The sequence below is a fragment of the Manis javanica genome, chromosome 7 (genome assembly GCF_040802235.1).
Source record: "Manis javanica isolate MJ-LG chromosome 7, MJ_LKY, whole genome shotgun sequence".
Lineage (NCBI taxonomy): Eukaryota > Metazoa > Chordata > Mammalia > Pholidota > Manidae > Manis > Manis javanica.
In genome coordinates, this window is record NC_133162.1 from 120572478 (window position 1) to 120596906 (window position 24429).

Here is a 24429-nt window from a genome sequence, read left to right on the forward strand (position 1 = left end):
TAAAGCAGAGACAACACTTTATCCTAGGTTAACATGCAACTTAAAAAATAAAACTTAATGTACATATCAAACATGGAAATGTACCAGTCAAATCTTATTTGTCATTTCCCCCCACACATACCTTAACATTATTCCTTTATTTATTACAAGAAGGTCCTGCTACTGGTCACCTGACCAACACTTTACATTTTTGGAGCTTAACATTTTAGTCAGCTAAGGACAAAAGAACATTGTTACAAATTTTATGAAGTAATTCATCTGCAAAGCAGCTGATTGGAATACTTTACCAATGGAGAAGTCTCTACTCCCATTTACCACTCCCTCCCAACATCCACAGAAACATCAATATCCCCTGGTCACCGGGAAGCTATCTTGGCAAGAAGACCCTGCAGCACTTTTTCCCCAGGTATCTGGAACATCAACAGTGATGAAATACAAAAGCACCCAAGTGCTCTAAGATCCTCACTTTTTAGAATGTTCCTTGAGTGTAAAGTTTTCCTAGGATACACAGAAACACAAGTTCATAAAATGATAGAGGTTAGACAAATTGTCTGCCTCTTCTTGCATACAAAGCTTGAGTCAAAACCTTTTACCATATTCGACATCCCAATACAACAAACATGAACATTTTCAAAAGGTTTTCTAATTTCTTTGTGGTAGTAAATGCAGCTTCAATTACGCCAACACACACAGAGCTAGCTCGATTTGCGAGGGGGACTTATAGAAAGAAACTAGTTGGAACTGATTTTCATCTAGGCATCTTTAGGAAAATACAATTAGCGAGGAAGATCAACAGCTGTAAGAAGAATTTGTCATATTTAAAACCAATACAATTAGTAAAATGTATTTTAAGCATAAAATTAGTGTATATTTTTCTCATCTCTAGCAACCAAAGGAGCCCTCTTTAGACATTATAATTTCTTCCTACATGTGTTATCTTGAACATTAATCCAGAAAGTATCTGTAAAAGTGCTCTGCAGGTATCACTTCCTCTCGTGGAACCTTAAGGGACATAATTTAAGCAAAGCCTACTCCAATCTAAAGGACTCATTTCAAGCAAAAACAATTAAAGTAATATTATATATATATATATCACCAATGTAAGAAGTTTTGGGGAAGAGAATAGTATACACTACAATAATTTAAAATCATATACACATTTACTGTCCATGCAGGATGATTTACAATACGAAAACAATGTAACCGCACATTGCTGCAAATACAATCAGGTCTTTGCTCTCAGAGTTTATGGTACTCAATATGGTCAGGGGAAAAAAAGACAGAAGCATTATTTGAGGAATGTAACAGGGTTCTATCAAATATTTTGGTTTATAAGTAGAATCGAAATAAAAAGGAAGGATTTTGGAATATGCACACATGAAATGGCTCAAGATATAAATGCTACAACCAAGAGTTACTAATCACTTAGTATGAGAATTAAGAGGTTACTCTTTTATAAGCAATAATTTTCACTATTTTAAAACACACAGTAATTTTGTGCACTAAAACTATTTAAAAAAATAGAAATAGAGTTCAGTTGTCTCGTCTCTGGATTAACTAATGTCAAGGTTACAGAATAATCTCCATTAGAAAAGAAAAATGGTTTTGCTAATGCTTCCTTAAGTTAGGGTTTGTTGAGGGTTATGATGGGTATTTTCAATTTCAAGGTTTTTTACTCAAAAAGAGCACAAATCGTGACTTAGAAACCCTTAGAGCTGTGTCAACAGTAAGCCAAGCACATATAATACCATAGAAAACACATATCATTTATTAAATGGACTTAAAAATCAACACAAATAAATTTTAGGCACTTCTTGAGTACAGACTAGGGGAATTTTCTACCAAAGAACAGCATTATCTAGCAGGCAAGACAATAAAGATTTAAACTTTAGTTTTTAGAACAATACACAAGGATTAGGCAATTGATAATATTAACTCATCCTGTTACAATTTCTTCATAATTCCACACACAATTTTAGGGTTTAATTGAAGCAGTCACTTTTAGTATCCAAAGCTTTTTAATTCTTTTTCTTTCATTTACTCCACCATTATGGTCTTAAAATAATCACCATTCTTTGAGGAAGCATAATACAGAAGTCTTATTTTTGTATTAGTGGAACTTTATAGAAGTAATTTTTCTATATTATGTCTATCTACACAGCACACACTCATGATGGCTGACGATTTTGATGTCTTTTAAAGCCCATTTCAACAGGTCCATTTTTGTAAAGATGGGTTTCTCATTACTAATTCCTTTACACATCTAACATTTATCATTGCTTTTTAAGTAAACATGAGGGGGAAAATGAAATGAGGGCTATGGTTTTAAGGATGTAAGGATGTTTTCAGGTTAAATACTACATATAGGTTTGGTTTGGCATCTTATCCAACTTAAATTGTTCATTTTTGGTAATGGGAAGATAATACACATATAACTTATTCCCTTCCATGCCTATCTAGTAGCTCAAGGAGCTGACAGTCTGGGTAGTTTTCTTATCTTTCTGAATCTACTTTTCAGCATACAACACTAAAATGAAGAAGCATTAAAATGTTAAATACAGTATAAATTAAAGGATTCTATTACTGGCGTTTATGTGCTGAATACACACCAAGCCAGTCTTCTGATGTACTCAACAACTTTCACAATACTCTCTAATGGGCAAAGTACATTCAATGAATTAAGCCAGTGGTGGGGGAATAGTAAAGAATTAAAGAACCTAAAAACTACTGGTGTGGGGAAAATGGGTACAGGCAAAGTTTAGAATACCTCCAGGACCAAGATACCACATCTTCATTGATGGTGAATGAAAATAAAGGTGCAACAGATAGTTCAGCTATGGGAAAGCCGATCCTGAAGCGAGAAGTTCCAGATTATATTGGACAGTAGGAGGGGTCAAAGTTAAGCCATGCAAAGAAACTTTGTCTCTACCCAGCCTTAAACAGAGATGAAGCCAGGATGCAAGTAGGCATTGAAAGAAGATGACCCCAAAGTACACAGATACTATGGGATGTGCTGCTCTCCCCTATATACAAAACAGAACACACTACAGATATATTCCTAAAAATGCCTGCAGAGAAAACTACAAAGTTGTCTACAGTTTTTCTATTTACACTAATATAAACAGATTTTGAGGTTGTCTGTACTGTATGTGGTTGCTGTAGTCTCAGCACAAAATGTAAAGTGCCTATAAAAGAAGAGACAACAGAATCCCATTTCTAGGCATCTTAACACTATACACTCAGGGAAAAAAGAAAAGAACATCCCAGGGACTTCCTACCTTTCCTCAAGCTCCCTGCACTTCCCTGTGATCTCACTCTAATTACCTACTAGGCACTTCTCAAAGGCCAGAAGGCAGAAACTCTTCCATTTCATACCACACTTTTAAAATCACTTTACCTGCATTAAAAAGCCAGCCAGCAGTGCTAAATCACTTTTTTATTCTTAAGGCAAAATGTCATTTCCCTACCCAGTTTCCCAAACCACCTGCTTCATTGTATTCTTTACCCATTTATGAGAGCCAAAGAAGAGAGAACTGAGAATTTCAAACAAGAACCCTTAATATAATGTGTAAGATTTCATAAATGCTCTTACAACAAAATGAAACATAATTTAAATGCTTATAACATAATGTTACTTTAACCAATGTATCAAGAGAAGCCACACGGATTCAAAATTAGTATCAAACACAGGATATTTAAATCCAGCCACATGTATGGAGGTATGAAGCTTTGTTCTTTACACAGCTGAGCACAATGACCCTAAATAAGATGATTGTTTACACCCCAAAGTAGCATATTATAAACCTAAAAGCATTGCTCTTAATTCCAACTAAACTACACATAAATTGCCAATATGACTATTGATGAGACTCTCCATCTTATTAGAAATAATACCATTTAAATTATTTTGATGTGTTTTCATACATGAATTAAAAAAATTTTCACATTGTAATTTTGGTTTTATGCACAAGTATTTAAGTACCACCATGTTTCTAATGCTTAGCCTAGGAAGGTAGGACTTAACAAAAAAATCGTGTTTTGTAAATGTGGCATAAGATTTCATGCATCCTCATGACTCCATGTGTGTCATACCCTACTATACTAAACCAAGTGTAACAATGTACTACATGCTTTAAACAATCCAATTAATAGTAAATTTTAGCCAACATCTTGATGACAAGGGAATGTGCTGGTGTACTGCTAAACTGTGGCAGCAATCAAAAGGACTAAACCATGACTATTCAAGTTGAAAGATTAAAAAAAGATAAAAGGTGCGGATTTGCTAGGCTACTTTACAAAATATTTATCTCTGATGAAATTGAAACACCTACTGAATAGATTTGGGTTAAGGGAGTTTTTTAGATAAACAAGTTTAATTCAAGTGATTTGAAAAAGAGAACATATGAAACAAATAAGGCTTCATAATTTAGGATTTACTTTTGTAAAAGTTGACAAATATTAAAATGCTGTACTTGCATTTTGAATATAATATATATATATAAAACACAAAATATCCAATATTTATCACTAATTTCCCAGGCCTGACTTGGGATTTAGATACTGAGGATACTGTATTTCATGGAAAGGAATTTTCAAAATTTTATCAATGCTTACCTACGTACTATTGTTCCTCATCAAAGCTTCATGAAATCGAAAAGGCTGTTATTAAAAGTAGTTATTTTTTTCCTTGAATATTCTAAGATATGCTAGTTTGGATTAGCCTTCAGATTTTCAGGGCATGAAAGATACACAGAGTACCCAAGAGTATGTTTTAACACATTTATATCTTTGACTTTCAGATACTGAGACAAAATATATCCTAAGCAAACATAAAAAGAATTTTGGACTTAATAAAAATAACCCACCCAAAATGTTGATCAATTTTTAAACCAAATTATTAAAAGCATTAAAAAAATTTGTTTTGTAATTGTCAATGCATTCACATGGTGTAAGAGAAAACAGAAAAAAAATCTCAAGCTATTCCAACTCCTAAGAAATAAGAAAATCTAAAGTTAAGAAATCTTTGTTGCTTATAAAACATGCTTTACTTTTCATCTCAAATTCACTTTAAATGTTTGACATACAATATGATATTTAAGACTCTAACTTATTTGGTAATATTTATAGGGTGATAGTGATAGTTCTCTTGTAGACAAATTTCACACAAGTTTTCAATTAATGCCCAAAAAAAACCTGTTGATAATTTTAATCACAATTAATGACTGACTGATTAATGGTCAATAATTTACTCAGTAATTTACATGGCACAGGTCCAATAAAGGGAAGACTCTGGGAACTGCTCAGTGTGCAATTCTGGCCATTAGTAATCTAAGCCAAGAACTTGAGAGATATTCCACTCATTTAGGTTATATACTTCTAGGTATGTAATATGATCAACAACAGAAAAACAGGTACATGATGTCAAGCCTTTTCCTTTTTCTTTTTTTTAAATAAAGAGCGGCTCAATGATTTTGGGGAGTTGACTAGTGTAACACAGAGAACATTGAGGAAAAGCACAAAATGGCACTTAACACCACTGCCAGTACTCATCTGATTATGGTTATAACTAAGGATACTATTAATTTTTGTGTTATTTGCTTTTCTTTAGAACATAAATCAAAGCCATTAACTTCCTCTTGAGGTATATACACAACAAACACACAACTTTATGGAAAATACTTTCATAAGTAACATTACATTATAAAATATTGGAAACTGAGTATCTGTGCTGATTTGTACTTTTACTTAATGAAACAAGAAGGGAACATTCAACTAGGGAGGGTTATACTGGTAATAAAGCTCTTAAAGTTAAAAATGTCTTCCTCTCCCTTTGCACTTACCACAGTCTACACAATGTCCTGAGAGGATTCATTAGGAGAAAAATGTCAATCACAGCTTTAAGACCTTGCTTTGGAAGGAACTAATGAGAAAGCAGAATTGGAAGATGAGACTTCATCTTTGTTTCAAATAAGTGGTCTTAATTTTTCTTCTTATAGAAAAAAGTTTAAATCAGTTTATTATAAATATATCTAAACCATTAATTTTTGCAGCTTTCAGGTGAAGTCCAGCACTTTGTTTATACAAAGTCTATGAGAAGAGGTCAGCAGAGATCATCTAATCTTAAGTCGTGACATCATCCATTCAAGGCCTTGGCATAATCTATGAAGAAAATAAAACCATTTGATTAAATTCTCAACTAAAAAGCTATGAACAGCAAACTCAAAGAAGATATCAATTTTCATTTACCTAACCAACAAAGATCAAAAAATCAGGAATATTCAATGTTGGTGGTGTTACAGTGAAGCCGTACTGGCACACACACAACAGCCAAGCTTTTTTGGTTCCACTATGTCTCTAATGCCTAGAACAGCCTGACACAGGGAAAGAGCTTGATAGTTATACAATGAGTGCCCACAGGAAGGAATTTGGCAATATGTATCAAAAATATTTAAAATCAATATTCTCTACTTTTTTCTATTTCTAGAAATATATTTAAAAAATCAGAGATAAAGATTTATGTATGACTGTTTAAAGCATTTATAATAGAAAAAAGTTAAACTTAAATATCTAGAAAGATAAATATCTAACAAATTATAGAACATTCATGTTAAATATTCAAATATTAAAAACTTCTGTTCAAAGATTGTTTTACAATATGATATAAATGAGGCAAAAATGTTAGGATGTTAAGCTAAATATGCAGTATACACATAATGTTACATGTATATATTAAAAGACTTGAAGGAAATAAAGTCTCGTATTACTAATGTCAGTTATCACTGAACAATGGGCAACTGAGCATAATCCCAAATATAGAAAGAGATGTTCAGAGTTGTAAAAGAAACTAAATGCTTAGCAAGAGATAAATGGTTGTACTTACTATCTTACAACAAAATGAAGAAAGGTTATGAAGCATTAACTATTATCTATGAAGAGTTTTCATAGATGAGAAATGATGCTACCGTATTACATTTAAAAAACCCAGAACTCAGATTTTTGTGTATGAGTCTAATAACATAAAGAGTGTATATATTAAAAAAAAAAAAAGGACAATGAAGTAAATAAATGGTTATTTTGATGTTCGCCCATACTTTCCTCCTTTTACTAGATTCCTTACTTTTAAACTATTGGTAGGAAATGGCACACAATAATAATGATGGGTGAATAAATTATTTAACACCAAACTGTTAATAAATGAGTAGTAGTTACCTCACAGCAAACTAGAAACTGCCCATTATTTAATATTCACAACACTGAGGCCAGAGCATTTCCCATATCACAGAAGGAAGCTGGACTTAGAGAGATTAGCAAATGGCAGAGGTGGGAGTCAAAAATGCCAACTGATACTAACACCAACAATTTAGACCAATGTGACCAGACTGCAGAAGGGATACATTTCCCCCCAAACCAAGCCTTCCACTTACTAAGTGCTGCAAATGGAGCCCACGTAAACCAGAAACTGAAAAGATAACGCTATCTATTGATTTCTTCTTTTAAAAAAGAAACTGCTAGAATTCATAGCTATCCTAATGATCTATTTTCCACCCAGTTAACTCAAAGTATGTAAGTTAAATCTTTTATCAGGTGTAGATTATCTTTCTTGTCAAATTTACTATCATAATTGGGTCATTGATGAGTCACCTGAAGTGTGAGAAATTCTTTCAAGACCATGGTGAAGGGTGAACCAATATGAGTTAGTGAAGCTATTGATGTCCCTCGCTTCTGCCCTTTCTCAACACCTAACTTCAACCCAAAATTTAAGACCTTTATTTACAACCCTTCGTCTCCAATTTAATTCTTTTTTTACTGCTTTTAAACACATACAGATCGACTATTTTTTAGAAAAAACAACTATAACAAAAACTTTACTTTAGCTTGCTCATCCTTTTAACTTTTTATCCTATTTCTAACCTCCTCTATTCCATCTCTCCTGATACATTCTCTCTGTCCTGGTCCTTGGCCTTTTATCTGAAAATGCTGACAACCACTTCCTTCCTGAAATCCTTCATCCCTGGGCAACAGATGATGCCAAAATTCTACTCTGGGCATCTACCGTTCTTTCCCAAACCAAGGACCCCCATGCCACACTCTATTCAATTCTAATAGGTACGTATTTTTTTAAGTGCAACAACTAACTTGACAACACTGGGGGCAATAATGAGTATCCCCAAAATAGTCTCACACATGAATCCTCTTCTTTGTCAGCTTCTTTATGCAAAAAATATGATCAACTGGTCCACAGGATTGTCATGAGGAGTAAATGGTATAGAAAGCACTTCAGACACAGCATATGCTCAGCAAGTGTTAGTTTTCTCCTTTACAGTGCAAGTCCCACCACCAGCATAAAAACTGTTTTCTGCCTTCTCCAGCTCTCCATGACACTCCCATTTCTCTGAACTCCTATGGCAACTTTACCATCTCTGTGCTCCCATGTATTACTTCAGTATGTTTAGTGTATTATTTGTGTTATGTGTTCTATTCTTTACAGAACCAAGCTAAAAACTCTCACTGTAGATATGGACTATGTCTTACATCTCTCCCTTACAATATTTGTTACATAGTAGCCTTAAATATTTCTTGATTTTTAAGAAGTAATACATATTTCTAAGCTAAATACACATTTTCTAACATGAAGACTTCTTACCCCTCGCCAGTAAGAGCACAGCATGCCTGGATATGCCACTGGTGATCTTTAATAGAAGTTAGTTTCAAAAACTGGGAGATTTCTGCTACAGTCATGCATTCTTCAACATCTTGTTTATTAGCAAAAATCAGCAATCCAGCTTTCCTTAGGTCCTATAAAAGTAAACAAAACTGTAATAGACAGTGTATTTTTCACAGATTTTCCAACTCAAGTAACAGAATGTTTTTCATCATCTTTGTAACCTAGACTTTTTCAACTACTCAATATAAAAGCACCTCAATTCTTATACTGATAGAAGGTAAACTTAAATCTGAACACATTTTAAGTAAATAAATCAATACCTGTATAGATTTATATATTTCTTATATACCTAAGCACCATATTAAACATGTCTTTTAATATATGTTGCCTGTTTATCCAACCCAAAACTAGGTTTCTATGGCTATTATGAACTACTCTGTAACACGGCATTTAAGCTCCCTGAAATTCTACCCCAACCTATTTTTTAGGTATAGATATCTACACCCAAAGACAGTATCTTCTAGGTGCACAGGAAATAAACTAATTCATTGTATACAATGTGTGCCATAAGGCCTTAGGGCTTCTCAATTGGGATGTACTATCTTAAACCCATCCTATTCACCTTCTGAGACTTAACTCTATCTTTGTCCATGAATATTCCTTAGACGTGAATATTCAATCGGGCTTTCTTGGACTGACATTAAAATTACTAAATTTCCCAGTTAGGTGGTGAGTCTAAGTTCTTTGACCTTCCTGAATTTGTTCTTCGTAACATTATTGAGTATCTAATCTGAGCAAGACACCCATTATATACTAACCATTTTCCAAATAAAACCTCTTTAATTCTCACAAGATTCCTATACAATGCCTTAGTAGTCTTATTTTACAGATGAAGAAACTAAGACTCAGATGTAAATAACTCATATAAGGTCATAGAGCTACTCAATAATAGAACCAGGTTTGATCTGAGATCTTCCCACTACAGCTGCTGACCGTCATCTATAAGATGCAGAGACCACCACCTACTTTTGGGGCACGTGGTTTGAATGAATGAATTACATGTAAAGCACTCAGTTAAGGACTTGGCTTTGGTGACAGTTCAATAAATGTTAGCTCATTTATTGCCTTGAAAATGAGGATTACCTTTACCATTGTGCATATCCCAAAAAGACTCATGTTGTACTCACAAAGCAAGCCAAAGGTTATTAGTCTCCTTTTGTTCTACTCCACCCTCTCCTCTCCCAACAATTTTTAAAGCCAGGAACTTCCTTAATAATTTTCAAAGTTACGGACCTCTTCCTGATAAAAATGCACGTATGTATATATGCAAAAAGATCATGTACAATTTTAGGGTGTTAATAAATACCCTGAAGATCATTCAGGGATCCTAGGCTAAGAATCCATGTTGGATGCACTCAATGAATAGATTAAACTTTCATAAAATTCTTCCCATATAAACAGACTGAGAAAACTAAGGCTTTGGTGCTATGCTTGGAAGTTTTCTCAACTGTGTTGAATGCCATCTTTCTTCTTAGGGATTTTAATAGGATATTTTAGTTTCAATCATGTGTATATGTGTTTGAAGAAAGTCTTCAGTGAGTACAAACCCACATTGCTCCATATTGTTCTACTATTGCTAGAATAGAGTTGTGGTGACCTTGTTTTTATTCTTTCTGATGTAAATAAGTAAATTTCTTATTTGGTTAAAAGGAGTTATACAAAATGTTTTATGTAACAGTCAAGACTGACTTATAGTTACAGTGCCCTCTGCAAGATGGCAACTATGTTACCAGAGTTGATGAGTTACCTGAGTAGCAGGGTCAGAAAGGGATGCTCTAGAATGTTAAGTGTTTAGATTTCTGTTCAATTTGTTTCAATTATAGATCAGCTCACCTATTTATATAAAAGGCAAAAAGTCTGCAAGGATGGATAGTAAGAAGTACATATCACTGTTAAGGATCAAGTATTTTTCCTCTTATCCTAAATGGAAAATAGAATGAGTATCAACAGTTGATGTGTGTGGCTGAATCACTGAGTAGAAGAACTTTCCATGGGATGTAATTCCTATCTCCTATCTTCAGGTTTCAGTATCTTTTGCTAGTATGTGTTGAAATCTTTTATATAGGTCAGGATTGTTAATGCTAGCATTTTCAAAGAACAAATTTCTGACATTAGAAATACCTGGCACAAGTTAGAGCACACAGTTTATGCTATTTTTATTTATAAGTAGTCAGTATTCATCACTCTTTAATGATGAAATTATTTGGAGAAGTCCCTGGACTGAAAATTTGTAAATATAAGAAATACAGCCACTTACTGAAGTCTCAAAAAACCCATACTAAATATGACTTTTCTAGATCTCATGGGTTCAAACTTTTTTATCTGGGGTTTTTGATTAAAAAAAAAACAATAGCTATTTTACCTATTTTTAAATATTTAGGAAGAGAGTTAAGAAAATATTTTATTAAATAACCTCAGAACCAATTATGATTATAATAATAGAAAAGATACATACTGGATTAAGGCTGTTCAACAACCTGACTTCACAATAGATCAAAGTACAAGGTAAACAGTGGTCATCTTTTATACATCAGTCATTTTAAAGACTTTGAACAATGCTCTGCTACACATTACAGATTTGTTCTTAAGAGTCTAAAAATACAATTTAGTTTAGTCAAGAAGATGAATAATAACAGTGGCAAGATACATTTACTCAGCATCTTCTATATGCCATATGTAGTTATCAATTTGTTTCTCTAAGCCTCATTTGTGAAGATAATTCCTAGAAGATGAGTCATTCTAAATAAAAGTTCACCTATCTTTTTGTGTTTAGAAGTATTTAAAAATTCATAAGCTTCAAACTTTTTCATTAAATTTAAGATGAAGCTTTCAGAAATATTTAAAACCATTTTAATTTTGTATTTAGTAATACAAGAATCATTATCAGTGATAATAAAATTTTGTTGGTTATTATGTTATGTATGAAACATCTTACTAAACCCATGTCAAAATTTGTTTTCATCCACACATTTTCATTCTTTGGTCCCTTTGCCCCTCTCCAGAACTCTGCCTACTTAGCTCTCCTTGATCCTATTAAATGACTTGCTCTGGTTCCCAACTTCATCTGTCACTTTTCATCCTTACTTTTCTGGTAATCTCCCCATTAAGTCTTCTTTCACTTCCCACAACGGCTCTAGTTCTTTTTCTTTTTTTCCTACCAAAGATCCTAAATGATGATGAAAATGCCTGTTTGCTAAAAATATAGTCAACTTTCTGAGCTTTTGTGTATTCATGCACAACAGGTAAGGTTAAGTGACCTTCCCAAGCTCAGGTCCCAGTTACTAAAATTCAATGACTTTGAGCTCTACCACTGGGCTCTTCATATATTGATCCTGCTACATATTGGCCAATTACAGTAGGAATCAAATAGGGAGGCTACCTGTTTGAAGAGTAAAAAAATTTAGCCAAGAGACAGATACATTTGTATCTTATTTTTCTTTTTCCAAAGTCTTCATAAAACAACAATAAAATAACCCTTTGGTATAAATTGAAGAAAGTTTGTAATATTTGTAAAATACAAAGGGAAAAATTAAAAAAAAAAGTCTTTAATCTACTGCCTCTTTTATGGCTTATTGTTTATATCTCAAACTAGAATCAGACCTTGTCATATGCAATGCAAAACAGCAAGACTTTTTTTGTTGTTGTTGTTCCCTATCCTGTAGATCAAACCAGTTTACATCCGGGTCCCAACAAGGCCAACTGCACAGTGTCTGAATCTCCTCCCTGGGCAGAAGAGCAAGAGTTTTTTTTTTTAAAGCTCTAAGGGATTAAACACAGCTGCTTGAATTGGTCCAAAACAGTGGAAGGTACATCTTGGTGGGCATGATCCCCACAAGGAAAACAAGAACTTCAATGGACATAACCACTTTACTGGTTTCCTTAGGTCTTGAACAGTTGCCTGAAAACACCAAAATTCTTAATGTAAATCTCAAAAGCAAATCATCAAGTCAATATTAAAATACAAAACTTCATTACAAAGATATCCCAGTTTTCTTAGGCTTCATTAAAATTCCACTAAAATCAAAAATTACTTACTTATCTAAATATTAATTTTTACATTTCTACCTAAAAATGAGTTGAGAAAATAATATCTGCAATAAAAGGCATGCAAAAATAATCAAGTGCCACTCTAGTAAATACTATATGATTTTATAGCTATTGTTAGCATTATTTACTATATTAGTTTAATTTTTAAATTATGCTATCAGTAATATTTCTCAAGGACGAAGGAAATGTGGCTAGTCATATAGTTTTGCTTAGTCAAAGGGAAAAGTATCAGAGAAACCTAACAGCAGCAACATTTAAATATTAATCTGGTAACTGAGTTACACATTCAGGACTTGCTATGTGTCTGTGAGAATTTAAAAATATCACTTTCAGTGATAATCTTCTGTGTAATTTATTTAGAATGCAAAATGAAAGCCAATTTCGGCCTTCTTGCCCAGGAAAACTTCTAAACCAAGTTTTATCTAGGATTAATGAAATAAAATTCTATAACTGATTCTATTATCTTTCTGCTGCTTCCAGATACAATTCCAATTTGGGAAGTGTCAAAAGTATAAAGCAGGCATGGCCAACAAATATATTTTTTTACAATTTGAAATAGTATCCTCATGAGATAGTAGAAAGAATAAATGTGATAGAAATACCCTCCCCCATACACACACAGAGCTAATGCAAGAATCCTTCTTACCTCATGGGCTAACATTTTATAGAGTTCTTCTCTGGTTACAGAAATCCTTTCTCTGTCAGTACTGTCCACAACAACTATTACGAACTAAAATAATTATAAAAAAATAATTAGTTATTATATAATATTTGTAAAATTTACAAAGTGCTTATTTGATTTACAAGCTATAAACATCAAGAAATTTGAACCATATGGTATGGTATTATTGGAAAAACAGAGATACCTACTATACATTGTGAAGCCTAAAAGTCTCATCTATTTCTAATTCAAATATATTCACTAAATTATAAGAGAAAGTAAGAAAAAAGATTATGATGCCAACATTGTATCAGAATATTCTGCTAATACTCTAGCCAATATACGTGTTTTTTTTCTAAATTAACATATTGAATGCTGATGCGAATGGGCCTATATCCATCTATTTGTACTACAAATCTATAAGAAAAAAAGCACATTGTGCTCCTAAATTTAAGTTACTTCCAGACAGATACTATTTATTACTATCAATTTGAAAATTGAAAAGGGCATGTATATGGGAGTTAAGTAATGTAACAGTTATGAAATCCGATTTTTAAAAATCAACACATTGAAAAAATAAATCTCTAAAACCATTCTCTCTTCCTTATATGAATGGCACCTGCTACCTGTAGGCAGAACTCTTCCTGAACTGATGATGAGACTAGTATCAGAAGACATGACGGAAGACTTGTAAAGGAGCTTTGTGGGACTGAGCTATGCTGCACCTCTTCCTCAACACCAGGAGCGCCAAAAAGCACAAGGCAAAGAGAAGCAGATACAGTCACTTGATGATGGCATTTGCAATGCCAAAGATAATTCTACCTATTATTAACATGCACTATTTATTTTTTTAGAACTAACTTTTCATTTCCAAAGAAGCCACTATACATTTTGGGCCTTTTCTTTTTCACATTCTATCAACCATAAGGCAGAAGGATAAGAGAGCTGCTGCTTTACCGCATCTCTCACTTGATGCCTTAATGATATGCTGCTTTATTACTGTAAGACCCATTCTAGACCAAGACATTTAATAAAGCTGTTAATTGTCAAGTTGTTGCCATGAATTTCATACCTGGAGCATTATATATAGGAGTACTAACCATATTTACCTTTCCTTCTCCAAAAAACATGATCAAATGCTTAACAGAGGGTTAGAGATATTTAATATTGTCTCAGTGACATACATTTGGAGTTCTCTTAACTTATAATCAGCACTACAAAATGATCGTCACAGCCTTTCAATGTACAGGTCTATGCAATGAAGCTCTCAAATGTCATAGGCCTGAAATTTCCTCTTGGGAAATAACATGTAAATAAAAACATATGATTATGTCTAAATTGCTTTATATCCAGAAGAAAAAAAATTCTTTAATGTGCAATTGTGTTGCATAAAAGAAAATACATTATAAAATTCTGGCCAGGATTCAAACTACCAGAGCCCTCTCATTTAACCAGAATTTCCACTATGAGAAAAAACATATAATAATGGGGAAATGAAGTTACAAATTATGAGGTGGAATTCATTATAAAAACAATTACTTAAGACAAGTTCTGGGATCAATACACAATTAGACTCATCAATCACCAATTCTCCCTACAGAGGTTCAACTGATATATAGAACGATGACCCTGACACAGAGAATCAAAGATTCTACTATGTTTAAATTCTCCTTATATTAACATACTGTGATATTTTTAAAAGATTAACATTGAGTTCATATCTAGGTATTTCCCAAACAGCCTGTTCATAGAAGTTTTAGTTTTTTAAAACACATACCTCTGTGTTGGTATAGTAAGTGTTCCATGAAGAACGAAGAGATTCTTGGCCACCAATATCCCACATTAGGAAACGTGTATTATTAATTACTATCTCTTCTACATTACTTCCTATTGTAGGAGATGTATGTACAACTTCATTCATAGAACTGGAAAAAATATTCAAATATATTACAATTGCTAAGGAAGCTAGATTGTTTTAACATTTTTCAATCAAGGGATAAATCAGCATGACATCATTTTGTATTTTATACCCAAATGTCTCTTTTCCACTAGCTCCTAAGAGTAAGCTTAGGGTGACACTAGGTACTGCACAATCTGCTATACTCTAGATTCACTCCAGGAAACTACGTGAGCAAGTATTTCTCTACCTTATTTGAGAAAAACAACTGAACAACATGCTCAATGTCACATGAATATCTAGCTCTCTACAAATAGTTGCTTACATTTGGCTGCTGGTTTATGATCAGCCTGCCTCTGACAATAACTTAGGTTTCATGTAATTTTTTACTGCTTTCATTAATTATGTATCACTCAGGCAGAAAACAAACAATAAATTTTTCTAAGTAGTTAATACTTACAATTGGTAAAGGATGGTAGTTTTCCCTGCATTATCCAGCCCAACAATGATAACTTTGTGCTCTGAAACAAAGAAAACACCAGTGATCTACTAATTCAAAAGAAAAATTAGAAAATTTCTTATTCTATTCTTTTCAGTTATGGTACAACACAGTAAAGGGCACTTTACAACTTCTTGGAACTCAAAACACATCCTAGCAAGACACACAAGAAGTGTGCCATGCCATGAGCCTTACCTTCTTCACCCGCCTCATTCTAGAGAGAACTCCCTTCTCTATAGGAAGCCAGAAGCACTGTATTTCTCTATGCACAAAAGCCTACTCTCAGTTAAGTATTCCAAGTGTAATCACAATGACTTAAGGTGTAAATGTTTTGCACTGGACTAAGCCATTTAAGTTCTGACCGTGAACTGTAGGCTATCTGAGTACATATAAGCCGTAAGGCCATTGTAATATTTAACAACTAAATCTAAGAACCTACGGCTCCAGAGACAGTGACTCCCTGGCTTATAGTTTCACCTTCTTCCAAGTTTTCTTCTTTTGTCTCTTGATGTTTTGTTTTGTTTTCACTGTCTATTCTTTGGGTCTTCATTCAAACATTCATATTTCCCAGAGGTTTCTTCTTGCACTCTCTTCCCATTTGAGCAAGGCACTCTTAAGGCCCACCTATTTCCACACTAAAATCCACTCCCTAAGTCAGCAGTGTGTGGAGGAAGCTTATCTCCAAAGACGGACTCTGGATATTCAAGTCCCCAGCCCCCTTCAATCTGGGTTGGTCCTATGACTCACTTTTAACCAACAGGATGTAGAAGAAATGATGCTGCATGACTTCCAAGCCTAGATCATCACAAACCTTGCAGTTGCTGCCTGGCTCTCTTGGACAGCTCCCCCTGGGATAAACCAGACACCAGGAAACAAGTCTCACTATACCAAGACTGCTATAGAGATGAGTTAGGAAGTCCGGGCCAATCGGGTGGCCTCACCCTGTGGAGACAGATGTGCCAGCCATTCCAGCTGAGACACAGACACACAAATAAAAAAGCCACTTTGGATATGCAGCCAGGTGGAGCCACAGATAACTCCAGTTCTAGCTGTCATCCAACTGCAATCAAATGAGAACCCCAAGCTAGAACTTCCTACCTGAGCTCAGTCAACTCACGGAACTATGAGAGGTAACAGGAAATTATTGCTTTAAGTCATAAAATTTGGTAGTGGTTTGTCACACACCAAAGGAAGCACTATGGAAAAAGGACATGTGATTATGTAGCCTTGGGAAAACGACTTATTTCTCTAACCCTAAGTTTCCTAATTATAAAAGAGGCAAAACTACCTACCTTTCAGAGTTGTGTAATGAATGAAATAGTACACGGTCAGCGTCTAGCACCCAGAAAGACAATTCCTGATTCATGTTTCCAAATCTCTCCTGAACTGCATTCTCCCCAGTGGAGAGATACAGTGCCACTCAACATATTCAAAACCCAATATTCAAACTTTTTTCTAATTCTCTTACTTGATTTGCTTAATCATTTTACCATTAATTTGGATGATGCTGGAGCTTATTCAGTCTTTCCTTCAACCCCAAAACCTAATCACCAAGTTCTACTCATTCTACCTCAAAAATATATCCTGGACCGGCCTCCTCCCACTGTCCTAGTTGTAATCCTCCTCATCTCTTACTGTAAAGCCTTCCCTAAGTGAACTATCTTCAATCTATTTTCTCATTGTTTCTAGAGTATAGAAAGTTTTCCTATACCATAGAGCTGATAATCATGCCACTCTCGTATTTAAATGATCTCCATTTTGACAAAACAAGGTACAAGTTCACAGTCTTGTGAATAAAGCCAGTCATAACTGACTAGGCTTCAGCTTTCTCACCACTACCACTGGGTATCTAAGCTGGAATTCAAACTGTTTTCCCTCATATATGCTACCATATATGCTCACAGGAAAATGTTTCTCTACCTCTACTCACGGTTTTTCCCTGGGCTGGAGTTATCCTCTCCAATTTTCCATTTAGGGAATCCCTACTAATCTTTTAAAGTTTAGCTTTCCAAGAAAAATCCTTTTCTCCTGTTTTTCCACAACACCTCTAAAAGGGCACTTACAATTACTCATATGAACACTAATCCTCTCAGCTTAATGAAGCACCCTTCAGTAAGATTACATGCTAGTCATCTTTATACTCCTAGTAACTACAAGTTTTCCTGGCACAAGATAGGTACTCAATAAATGTTGAATTAATATTCATACTATAAATAATAAATGTTGAGGATTATAACACGTCAGAGTAAAAGGCATCTTTAAGAAAAAGACTTCAGATGCTAGAAGTTTTCCAAATAGTTGCCACTTAGCATAGAAGAGAATTCCAATGCCATATAGGTACCTTCTTTTACACAGAAATAGGAAGATCAAGTAAATGGAAAATTTTAATACAATCCATATTATCCACCTACTCATTTCTCTAGCAGGTAGCTTAGAACCACTAGGGTCCTAAAGTGACATGGCCATACAGAACGAACTAAAAAATCAGTGAGCTGAAATTTGATAATCTGAGATGGATAAAGATTTAAGCTGTTTGGAATGCCTAGAAATAAAGCACACCAGGGAGAGAAGGTCTGAGGGACGATACAGGGTGAGAACTCATTATCTGGCATGGTGACAGCAAACAGAAGAGTGTTGCAGATGGTGACAGGGGAAGTAAGGAAGCATTTCATACCATTCTCCATACTAGACAGAACCCCTTTCTAAATTTACACCCTCAATGAATTCCTGTCACCTACAATTGAATAAACAAACAAACATTCTTCCAAACTCATAAGATATAAAACAGACTCCCAGAGTCAACTAAGAGAACACAAGCTAAAATACTTGAACATATGAGGATTTTTTTTTAATGATTAAATATTTTTAAAGAAAAAAACAAGAAAGAAACTCAAATCAACCATGTGCAGAGCTAGGAAAAATCTCCTGAGATCTCTTTGGAGGACATTCCAATGATCCAGGGGACCTTCACCTCTTCATGCCACCTGAACAACTACAACCACATTCATTACCAATTTCTATCCACTCCCTCCTAAGACGTGTCTCTGAGTTTTTGTTTTTTTTAAGTGTTGAGGTTTATACAATAAAGCATGAATGGCTGTTCTTAACAGTTTCTTAAGTAAGGTTTAGCATGGGGGTCACAGTAAGAACTGTTAATATTAAGACATAATTGAGTAATGGGCTCAAAGATAAAGGTACCAAAGCAATGGTGAAAAGCCAGTTTATTACCAACAAAAGGGTTAGATTATTCATACTTTCTAATACTAAATCAACTTCCTTTAAACATCCTTAAGGCTCTTTTCATCACTCAGAATGGTCCTCCCATGACCAAGACAGAGCAGTACTATATGCAAAATTTAAATTTGTAGCCAAAAAGTAATTACAATGCACTTCAAAAACTCTGTAAGACCTAAAATATAATATGCATACTAAGAAATAATGTTTATGGAGAAATGTAATAAAACTTTTGGCTATTCCAATTCTTGGATGCATGTGATTCATTTTAAGTTTACTGCTTAGTCTGAGTTTTCTTTTAGAATATCTGTGCCACAGCATTGTTACAGTTACTCAGATGAGCCAAACAAGTGCACAGTGTTACAATATTTGGATGGAATGTTGAATTACCATTTAGGCTTTAGCTTTCCAATCAATACTTCACTGTTTTGTCATGAACATGCACCGTTTTCCTTCCTCATTTCCTTTTGATGTACCAGGCAGCCTATTAGTTCATTCATTGCCAGGTTATGTCCCTCCAACTACCAGTCAGTAAATTAAGGAAAAAAACGTCATTGTCATCCTGGAGCCCTTCTATCTCTGTGAAACACATCAGAACACGCAAACAGAGGCAGATGAACCAAAGATCATCCTGATTCTTCATTCTCATTCATATCCAAACATCACTAAGTCCTACTGATTCTATTTCACATGAAGCAAAAAATCCATTTCTGTCCGGTTCTCTGTATTCTCCCAGTCCCTAACACAGAACCTGGAATAACATGTATTTAATAGAGTATGAATTTAGAAATAAGCCAGATCTGGGATATATAAAGGTTAAAAGGGAGATATTTGATCAAGTCACTTTTGTATTAAAAACTGAATTTTCCAAATCTAAAAGTATCATGAATTAAAAACAGTTTGAAAAGAAAGCTGTTATTTCTAGCAATGGTGGTGAAGTCTCAGGGAAAAAAAACAAGCTTTTCTTTTGCCCTAGGAAGGTGCTGAACAAAAAGCAGTGATTATACATGGCAAAATTAGATATCCAATTAGGAAAGAGAAACTACACCTTAATTTGGACTTGCAAAGTTTAATATAAAGAAAATAGCTATTACAGGGGATTGTAGTAGTGAGGTATTGGCTAATAAGAAACAACTAAGGATTTACAGGAAAGACAAATATAAGGAGAACTCACTAACTAGGGCTGATAGAGCTTCCTCCAGTCCCCCAGGACTGGGATGCAGATCTTATTTGAGGGCCTGGATGTGGCTAGCACAGAAGTAGCCGTGGGGACTTGCCAGTGGATTGTACTGGAAATCTTCCCTCTAGGGTGGTGGGAAATCTGATTCACTGGGAGGTATTTTGCTGGAGGGTCTCCATGCTGAAATAAACTGAAGTGGGTGCTAGGGGAAGCTGCTGGCTACTGCGGATCACTAAGCAGTGTTAAGAGCCAGCCACTGGAGGTATTCACATTGCAAGAACAGGGCAGAGCCTGCTGAGAGCACACTGTATCTGGAAAGAAAAGCCCTTTCTTCCTGCTCATCCTTCAGTGTCATCTATTAACAAAGCTTAATATTGTGCCAACTGGCAAAAGAAAAATATTTTATGGCCCCAGCTCCACATCTACAGAGCATGCAAAAAGGGTGAATATTAGGATGCTAAAATTTGTAGTAGCTTCCACAGTCCATTCCTTTGGCTACTCAGCTTCCACGTGTATTCTTCTACGTGTCTTGAACTTGCAATAAAAATCAACAAGTACAGATGGCTTTCCCAGCACCAGGCTCCAGCAGCCCAGGTATCTAGGACTCATTCATAACTTACTTCTTTTCTAAGAATCAATCAGAACACTACACAAGGCTATCAATGGGGAAAATTTACAACTTCTTTCACATGTCACATTAGTGTTATAAAGTTCTTTCTTTTATCTAACATGAATCCTTCTTACACAAAGAAAAAATACTTTTAAAGAGCACTAACTCTGGCACTAGACCAACTTTGTTAAAATCCCAGGCCTATCACTTTTAATTGTAGTGCCTTTAGCAAGTTACCTAATGTTTCTTTGCCCCTATAAACATGATGAATTTTATATTCACCATATGAGGGACTTATATTCATCCCATATGAGGGATGAATATCTACCTCACAGAGTTAAGAGTAAATCAATTAAAGTGAAGACTAAACCAATTAATCTGCATAAAACACTTAGAACCTAACCTTGCACAAGTCACTAAATGTTAAGTGATACTATTTTATCCATAGAGATGGAGTTAGCTTATTTCCCACACTAGAATGAACACTCTACGAAGGTAGGGGAATCTGTCTGTTCTGTTCCTTGCCTCATCGTCACCAACTAGAACAGTTCCTGGCAAAAACCAGGTGTTCAAAAGTATTTGTTTAATAAACAAACCACTGATCACAAGCTCTTCTATACTGACAGATACTAATGGTCACTCCTCAAAGTCCTAAAGTTGTAAAGACTCAGTACCTGAGAAATTGTTAACATGGCAAATAATAATAATACTACTAATAATAGGAAAAAATTATGCCAATGACTTCTTTAATTGGACCAGTATCTGCAACATATTCAGTTTTTTAATTTGGCATTTACCAGTTCTGTGGCCTAGGAAAATCACTCCACTGGAACCTCAGTTCCCCCTTTTCCGGGTAGAGGATAATTACTTCAAAGGACTGCTCTAACATATTTTTTCTTTAAATGATGAATGAAAGAGTATGTAGGACAAAGTTTATGCTGTACTGAATGTAAATATCACCTCAACACAGCCTCTGGCTTTTCAAGTTTAAGCAGTATGCAAGTAAAATTGCTTTCACTGTGCTCTCAACCCATCTATGCTTAAACTATAAAGTTCTAAAGAAAAAAAAGTTGTGGCAGTTTGTTTCATAAGCATGGCAAATTTTGCAAACCCTCCAATCTTCCTTCCAAGAGTTTATGTGAAAAGAATATAGGTTGTGTTCTGTATCTTCTGAAGGTAAAATAAAGAACCCAAAATATACCTTATATACACATATCCAATTTAACACAAACCAAAAAGACCAACAAGTATTAGATTAATGGTGAATATTTTGAAAAGTGACCCTACTGATAAGACAACCATATCATTCAGTATAAGACAGTTTATTCACATTTTCACATTATCTGAATTTCTAGAACTTAACTTCATTAATTAATCTTACTATTAATTTCCCAACACTGAAATGTGTCAAAAATAACCACAAAATAGAGGCAATAAAAACACCACTATTAGCAAATTTCAGCGGTAACAATGCACATATCCTTATTATTTACTAATGGCAAGGAGGTGCTGGCAAAGCTCTAATTCATTCTTAAGTTAGAGACAAATAATTTTATCATTCACTCAAAATAAAAGAGGAGATACCTAATTTTTCTTGTAGTACTAAAGCTAAATTAACAAGCAAAATCTTTCCAAATTTCATAGCAGAGTTGAAACACTAGCTTTGCCAAAGACAATACAAAATTATGGATGTTAAAATTAGATCTTATCTACTACAAGCACCACCAATTTTACAGCCATGTTAAGTTTGAATTCTTGAGACCTAGAGATTAAGTTTTCAAGGTTTGTAGGCTTCAGTCACATAGTCAAGATCCCTGGGGTTCTAGGTTGAAAGCCTAGACCCAGAGAGGTTAAATGACTCACTCCTCCTATCCCCAAAGAAACAACTAGCCAAGAACAGCGCAGGGTGGAACCAATTTTCTCCACTTTAGGAAAAATTCCCGTATCAGAAAAATCACTTAAAATATTGCTCTTCCATTCGGTATCATCTGATCTACACTGTGATTTTTATTTATTAACTTTTAAAAGATCCACTAGAGATCACAAGTTCCAATTCTCCTCCTTTCCCAACACCTTCCTATAGGAGCGTCTCGATCACCACGGAGGAGGTGAGGAGAGCGGCTGGCTGTACATAATAGATGCCACCATTCATTTAAATTTTTTTTGCAAAACTCTGGGATGTAACACTACCAGCAGCTTACACAAGAGAGAAAAAAAAAAGTCATTGACAGCAGGAATGATGAATCACCCAACTTGAGTTAAAAAAAACAAACAAAAGTACACCACTAACTATACTGTATCTTAATGACTATGGAGTCAGTCTGTGAAAATTGTATCCTTTTTCCCCAGTTTTAGGCAGTCATTTTGTAACAAATTTTAATAAACCCAATATGCATTTCGAGGCAATGTGAGTTCAGATGAACTTAAAGCATCCTTAAATAATACTCTATACCTGGTAACTTGCTGGTTACCTAGGGTTAACAAATGCTTCACATGGTATGTTTTTAAATGCTTTCAGTGAAGAACTTTAAACATTTTTAACCCAGCCAAAAACAAAAACAAAAAACCCCCACCACTCTACTTAAATAATCAACAAGGGTAGGAAAATGACCTTAAGCTTAACCTTAAACACATATGTGTATATACGGCAAACAGAGAGGGGTCCATCACTATTCGGAACGTAGAATTGTCTCCCTAAAGGGGTGTAGGTGCAGGCAAGGCTCCTTAAACCTGAGGTGTGTTGGGCAAACCAAGAGCGATTCCTTATGTTTTCCGCATTCTGCAACCCTCGGTCGCTCAGTGGTGCGGCAGGGGCCATAACCTGTAACCCCCGTCCCAGAGGACACCAGCGTTTCTCCCCGTCCAAACCCCATAGCTGGAGGAAGAGGTAACAAGAGAGCCAGGCTGCACCACTCAGGGGAGTCGCACATGGGGCAAGAACCCTTTTCTACTCCAACTGAAATCGGAGCAATGGGTGTATTTGGGCAATGGTCTAAGAAGGCCCCCTGAAGACACAGGGCTGTCGGCCGGGAAGCAGCCCCCGGCTCGCAGCAGGGACCGAAGGCACCGGGCCCGCATCCATGCGGCCCCACCGCCCGCGCCCCGGAAATCTCCGGGGCCCCCGCCCGCCCGGCCGGGGCTGCCCTCTCCTGCGCCCGTGCGCCGCGGCCCGAGCCCCTCACCCTGGTGATTGAACAGTCTCCATATCCGGGTGAAGAGAATTCCCATTATCGGGCAGCGGACCCCCTCCAGCCACCCGGGCCGCCCGGCCTTCCCCGGCTCAGGCCGAAGGGGAGGAGAGAGACGAGCTGGCGCCTCCGCCTCTGCTGCTGCTCCCGCGCTGGCCGCTGACCCGCGGCCCAGGAACCGGAGCGAGGCCGAAGCCAGGCCCCGCCGCTGCCGCCGCGGCACTCGCCTGGCTCGCGGACATCGCCGCCGCGTTGTCTGCGACGAGCCTCGCGGGCCACCGTCCTCCCCCAGCTCCTCTTCGGCGGCCGCGGCGGCGGCGACCACGAGGGCGGGGAAGGAGAGGGAGGCGAGGGGCGGGCGGACGGGGCGCGACGGCGCAGGCGCGAG

The 24429-nt window shown here is 35.8% G+C and overlaps 1 protein-coding gene across 4 annotated transcripts; it reads right to left on the reverse strand.

The window, feature by feature from the left end:
* Window positions 1-1745: 1745 nt before the first annotated feature.
* On the reverse strand, window positions 1746-24387 carry ARL5A (ARF like GTPase 5A). Of its 4 annotated transcripts, none has more exons than XM_036995937.2 (6): window positions 24269-24386; window positions 15791-15851; window positions 15211-15358; window positions 13419-13502; window positions 8645-8796; window positions 1746-6159 (listed from the first exon to the last, which is right to left on the reverse strand). In XM_036995937.2, exons 3-6 carry the CDS (start codon window positions 15352-15354, stop codon window positions 6111-6113), a joined length of 429 nt encoding a protein of 142 aa, XP_036851832.2. In that variant the 5' UTR covers window positions 15355-15358; window positions 15791-15851; window positions 24269-24386; the 3' UTR covers window positions 1746-6110. The 4 variants fall into 4 exon arrangements, 3 of the variants coding, with proteins under 3 accessions (XP_036851832.2, XP_036851830.2, XP_036851831.1); XM_036995935.2 differs by having other exon boundaries at window positions 24036-24385; XR_005055258.2 differs by lacking the exon at window positions 1746-6159 and adding an exon at window positions 12326-12623 and having other exon boundaries at window positions 8659-8796; window positions 24036-24387.
* Between the last annotated feature and the right edge of the window lie 42 nt (window positions 24388-24429).